Source organism: Cynoglossus semilaevis, chromosome 4 (genome assembly GCF_000523025.1).
Source record: "Cynoglossus semilaevis isolate Cse_v1.0 chromosome 4, Cse_v1.0, whole genome shotgun sequence".
Lineage (NCBI taxonomy): Eukaryota > Metazoa > Chordata > Actinopteri > Pleuronectiformes > Cynoglossidae > Cynoglossus > Cynoglossus semilaevis.
Genome location: NC_024310.1, coordinates 18,780,445 through 18,786,476, shown reverse-complemented (window position 1 = coordinate 18,786,476; position 6,032 = coordinate 18,780,445). Strand labels below are relative to the sequence as shown.

Here is a 6,032-nt window from a genome sequence, read left to right as displayed (position 1 = left end):
CGTCTGGTGTCCTTAGTGTGACTCATGAATTCCAGCAACCTCAGTGACACCCTTCCCTGCTATCACTGGCATCCTGTCATGACTGCCCACTGACGTGATACGGCCTGACGGAGTGAAAGGGTTCATGGTCGTTGCCCTGTTTCAGGTGCAACGCAATGATTTTATTGCACTGATACAGCCCAAAAATACCACAAAAGAAAAAAAAAGAGGGGCTGTAAAAAAAAAAAAAAAAAAAAATTAACACACATACTGTATGTCTAATAAATCAACCAGAATACAGAATACAATGGATGGGAAACGTTATTTGCACACACTGCGGGAAAGCATTTTTTTTTTATTTTAAATGAAGCACCTTGGGTTCAAAATCTCAATCTGAATTTTTGGAAACTTAAACTCCAGATTTTTAAGGGATCGTTGGACATCCCTGATAATACACATCTAAGAAATGTAATGTATTGAAGCTGAAAACAGAAGATACATTTACGAGTTCCCTCCTGCTTTGGACTTGGATGCATGGTGGAGTTGACGAGGCATCAAACATATTAGGCCTGTCGCGGTGATTGTATGTTCCCTGCATAGATGTGCAGTGACTCAACAATATGTTGCGCGGCCTTTTACATGGGCTGACACATCCCCTTTGGTGATAGTGCGCCATCAAGCACAGCAAAACACGTGCGGCGCTCCCACTATTTGAGCGGCATTGTGGCCGTGGCACTGACATGAATGTGACAATGGCCGTATTGTTGAACGGTGCTGTTCAATTGTATGTTATCAACTAGGCTTTGACAACCATTGAAGGCAAACCGTTGGTTGAGATACTCCTGATTTGGTTGGATATAAAGGTTTAACCTAAAAATAAGTCTTCACTGATTCTCGATTTATCGCGGTTCCAAGGCCTGCCGCCAGAACTGAATTTCCGCCAAGTAGTGACACCATATTTATGCGCAGTAAAATGATGATGATGACTTTGATTTTACATCTCTTCAGAGGGTGGTGCCAATTTCTTGGGGCACCTCTTCCACGGTTTCCGAAGGTGTATCCGCAGTAGTAGCAGGAACCAGGCTTTCTACCCATTCGAAAAACGTTTGGAAATTTTTTACGTTAAAAAAGGAAAACGGGATAAAACTCATTAGGGATTTTTCACACTCACAATGTGATCAAGTGAATTACTGGTTATCCAATTCAGGGTCATGTTGGAAGCTAGAGCCAATCCCAGTCCATTCTCCGGTCTATCACAAACTGTATAAACAAGCATTCACACCTTTGACCAATTCCACCATGTTGCCCAAAAAAAAAAAAAAACATGAATATCATACGAAACGTATCCCTGTTACAACTGCATGTGAAAAATCCAACGGTTGGTGCCTGTGTCATGAGCGTCAGGGCCACCTAAGTTCTCAGACTGAATCAAGGACTTGATGACATCACTGTCACACTGATAATCCCCAAAGCCTGGCTCCAAGGAATGTGAGCACACACACATGCCTATGTGACCTCATTCACTATGCAACCTGATGTGCATTCACAATAAATGTTTCAGTAACAGCCTCTGAAGGCCTGTGTGCCTGTGAGGGAGTGGGAGAGAGAGCCAGAAAAAAGAGAGAGAGACTGTTTGCCATGTTTTATTTTCTCATAGGGGCAACAGCACTAAAACAGATCGAGTTGATTGGACTGGAAAGGCGTGAGACATGAGAACGACAAAAGACGGAGAGAAGAGGATGAAGAAGATGGAGTGATATGTAGTGAGGCATAGACAGATAAGGCAGTGCAGAGGCAGAGACTGGGCCAAAGGATAAGGAAGAATTATTGTAAAAAAAAAAAAAAAAGAAATTGGCCACAAGCTTTTATGACATATACTCTGGTCTTTTCACTGCGAAGATAGGAGCCGTGTTCATTTACTGGAAAGAAGCGAAGTGCACTATCATAATGAAGACCAAGTCGAAGTTGCACTTCACATTACATATAAAGATCCAGTGTTTCTTTTTACCAATAATATATTATGCTTATGTGAGTGTGGTCTTTCTCTAAAGGACATATTTTTTTTTTTTTTTTTTTTTTAAGTTTGTCTTATATGAGGAAGAAGTGGGTTTGGTACTGCGTCTTGATCAGGTAACGTAAATATATAAATATATGTTTATGTGTACGTATAGTGGGGGGGGGGGATTAGCTCAATAGCTCGCTTAGCATGTGAAAGGTAGCGCGGGATTAACCACATGTTAACCACCTTTGTGGTTCTGAAGTTCGAAAAGCGTCAGTCTGTGTCAGTTGCAAAGCCTCATACTTTTGTGGTTCGGTCGTTCGAAAAGCGTCTGTGTCTGTGTCAGTTGCAAAGCCTCATACTATATATTTACATATATAAACATATGTATATGTAAACATATATGTACATATATGTATTACATATAATCATGTAGTACGTAAACACCTGCAATACACACATATATGCATATACACATATATGTGTATAGCCCATATATGTATATACATACAGTATTTCCGCATAATTGCAATATAATAAATTGTAACAAACCTTTTAGCACAAAAGACATTTCGTTGGACAATGTCTTGAAAGCATTCACTGGACGTCCAAAAATCTCATCTCGTCTACTGTTATCCCGCTTGTTTACCTTTTGTCATCCCCATATATATATATGCACATACTTCTTACACACACATGCATGTGTGTGTGTGTCATACAGTAGGACTTATGGTAACAGGTACAGCTGCACCCTTTAGGAGAAGTGTGGAGTAAATCCCAGCAGAAAGGCCAAGAAGTGTTCACATGTGTGTGTGTGTGTTTTTTTTTATATATATATATATATACCTCATCCCTCTTGTATAGACATCCCCTCTATGAGTCAAGTCAACTCTAGGTTAGTGCACTGCCTGCTTATATCCCACATCACTGCATACCCAGACATGATGTTCAATCAATGGCAGATGAAAAGAACGAGCCAAACGCTGAAGTAACGCGGGGGAAAAACCTTGGGGGGAAATTCCTCCGAGTGAGCTATGAAAGTCAGATTATACACACACACACAGACACAGACACGGATACACACATGCTCTCGCATGTTCCAAATGTTATATGGATGACCGAAAGCTGCAGACACTTAAGGCTGAGGGATAACAAAAAAAAAAAAAAAAAAAAAAAAAAAAAAGGACAGTGACTCAGCAAAAGTCAAACACCAGCGTCTAAAGTCGAACTGTAAATATCAGTAAAAACAATACGACCGAGTATCGACTCATCGTACGAGATTTCTTATTAATTCATTTCATATAAAAGGAGGTTTTCTTTTCACACAATTGCAACATCATCTGATTATTCATAGGGCAGCATTAATCATCACGATTAATTGTGTTTAATCACAATTAATCATCATAAGCAGATATAAATGAACATCCATAAATATGACCAAAAAAAAAAAAGAAATAGAAATAACTGATGGTTAATGTATGTGTTTTCAAATATATACCTACTTTTTTATGTCAAATCATTGAAGCTACTGTATAACTGTCCAACACACAGCAACCTTTTATGGTTTTTTTTTAATCACCAAAGACCTTATAACACACTGAATAAGGAATAAAACTGCACACACACACACTTGATTCTGATTGATTTGATTTCCCTCCCAGACAAAGTGTTTTGGTGAGTGTGCCTCGAACGGCTCATAGAGTGATTCTTAATGAACGCTTGAATGCCTTACTTCATACACCATTTCAGAGTTGACTGACTGGGGAGACAACTGTCAATGAAACACAGGCCGCTTACCTCCTCACTATTATCTGTTCGTATGATTCAGTGGGAGGTTAAATAGTTCTGGGCTGCCGTCTTCCAGGTTGCAACCTGATACACTGGTATTTTCATAGACCTCTGCCAAAAGCTACACTTTTTGCATGTGCGAGTGTGTGTGTGTGTGTGTGTGTGCCACGTTTGGTAATCAAAGATACCATAACACTATGACTTAAACCTCAGGGCCAAGTGAAAAGTAAGCAAAAGTGAGCACCTGCAGGAAGTCAGATAGGGAAGGAGGCTCCAGGAACGGGATGATTGCACTGCAGCAGAGCTGCAATGATGAAGCCTCCCACTCTACACAAGCCCAGAGGTACCATCATGTCCTGCAATACAGCATTTTTTTTTCTTCTTCCACATTTTATGACAGCTTTTTCAACCACTTTATATAATTTGACTTTCCTCCTCGATGTGCTTACTCTATTGCTCCATTCCAACCTTAGACCAAATCATACATAAGAAACCGACATGGCTAACGCTGTTTTATTGTCCAGTAAAGTTTCTGTAGTAAAGCAATGGTACTCATGACGTACTATCATACGCTAACACATTACTTCTTAATAGTTTACTCAACTTTGGGGTATTTCTTTTTTTTTTTTTTGCGATAATGTGAGCAAATGAACTCCCATTTAGAAGAAATTAGACAACAAAGCATGACAGGAGCCAACCCCCGATTTGAAGAACTAGGTTTCTCGCAATGCGATTCCTTATGGAAGGTCCAAATGTCAATCACTTGCAGCGTGCTGTTAATTCCCTTGTGTCAAATGTCTGTTTAAGCAAATTGTTATTTGCAAAAATTTAACTTAACTGAGTGACGAGTAGGCTACATTTTGCGTAAACTTCACGCCGCTACTTTGTCAGTACCTGTAGCTCAACGTCTTTGGTACCGGATCCAATTCAACTGTCCTTTTGCTAACGGTCCCTGGCCTCTGACTTCAAATCCCGAGGTCCAATTTCCATCTCTTACTCACTTGTGTTTTATCACTTTTCTAAGACAGGGGACTGTACACTCTGAGTCTGAATCTGATTTCTCTTGTTCTGCACTTGACGTGATTTTCATTTCATAGACAAAATTGATAACTGAAACGTCAAACGTGCTTCTGCAGCTTCACCTCAGCTAACTGTGACGCTAACTCCATGTCTTGCTCAAGAAAACGTACTTTTTGATCAACCTGTCATTCAGTATGACCCAAACCACAAAGTGTCACTATAAGCAATAACCTAGTGCCACAACTCAAATTAAATCTGTAATCATTGTCATGATCTCAACAAGTGCAACAGATATATTATACATGGTAATAAAACAATAAACAACCCATAAAGGCATTTCTCATGCACTGTTTGAACGGGACCCTCGTTGCAATCATCAATGCACATTAATGCCCCCCCATCAGTACCACAATGAACAAGGTCATTCATGAAATCACCTCACCGTCTCGCCTGAAGTTTCCTCTCATCACTCTGGCTGAGGAGACCTGAGCCACCGCCACTTCACTGACGGTCCCTAAAAATAAAACCATCGACATCTGGAGAAGCAGCGGTCCATACATAGTCACGGTAAAAAAGAAAAAAAAAAAAAGTAAAAAAAAAGTTAATAATTCACTCTGCGGTGACTTTTAAGACCGGATGATTCAATTCAAAAAGCCCCAGGATGGAAGAATAAATAGTTTTCAGAGCCAACTTTTCCTGCAGTAACTTCTTTAGGCTTTCATGTCCTGCAGTCCGCAGACACTTGTTGGACTCACTGATTCTCACCGCGTCCCGCACTGGGGCCGAGTTTCCCCGAAGTTCGTGCTTCTCCTGAAAGTTCAGAGGCTCAGGTGGAGGGTAATATAGCAGCCTTCACGGTCACAACCGGGACTGTAGGCGCCGAGCTCTTTATCGCTGTGCGGCAAGAAAACATTCTCCACAAGTCACCAGCAGATAGTCCGCATTGTTTCACGCGTCACGCGTAAAGACGGCCGACAGTCCGTGCCAGCCCTGCTGAGCGCAGTGTGTCTGCGTGTGTTGTGCGTGTGCGCGCGAGGGTGAATTGAAACAGAAAGTTGAAGGGGCGGGTCTGGAAGAGATGGGGGAATCAATCAATATCTGTCTGTCTGTCTGGTTTGTTTTCCATTTCTCCTGTTTTTATTTCTTCCCATTTTTCTTTCTATCCGTCTTTGTTGATCAGTATCTTTCTTTGTTTCGATCTTTGTTTTTAATCTCAATTCTATTTGTTTCATTGTTGTGTTGTCCG

General features: G+C 40.8%; 1 protein-coding gene across 1 annotated transcript in view; it reads right to left on the bottom strand.

Annotated features, from left to right (window-relative positions):
* pdgfd (platelet derived growth factor d) overlaps positions 1-5,893 on the bottom strand; it is a 47,631-nt gene extending 41,738 nt beyond the window's left edge. Inside the window, exon 1 of the mRNA XM_008309797.3 lies at positions 5,229-5,893. Within this exon, the coding sequence (XP_008308019.1) occupies positions 5,229-5,346 (118 nt within the window). The 5' untranslated portion in view covers positions 5,347-5,893. The remainder of the gene's footprint in view (positions 1-5,228) is intronic.
* Positions 5,894-6,032: the final 139 nt, after the last annotated feature.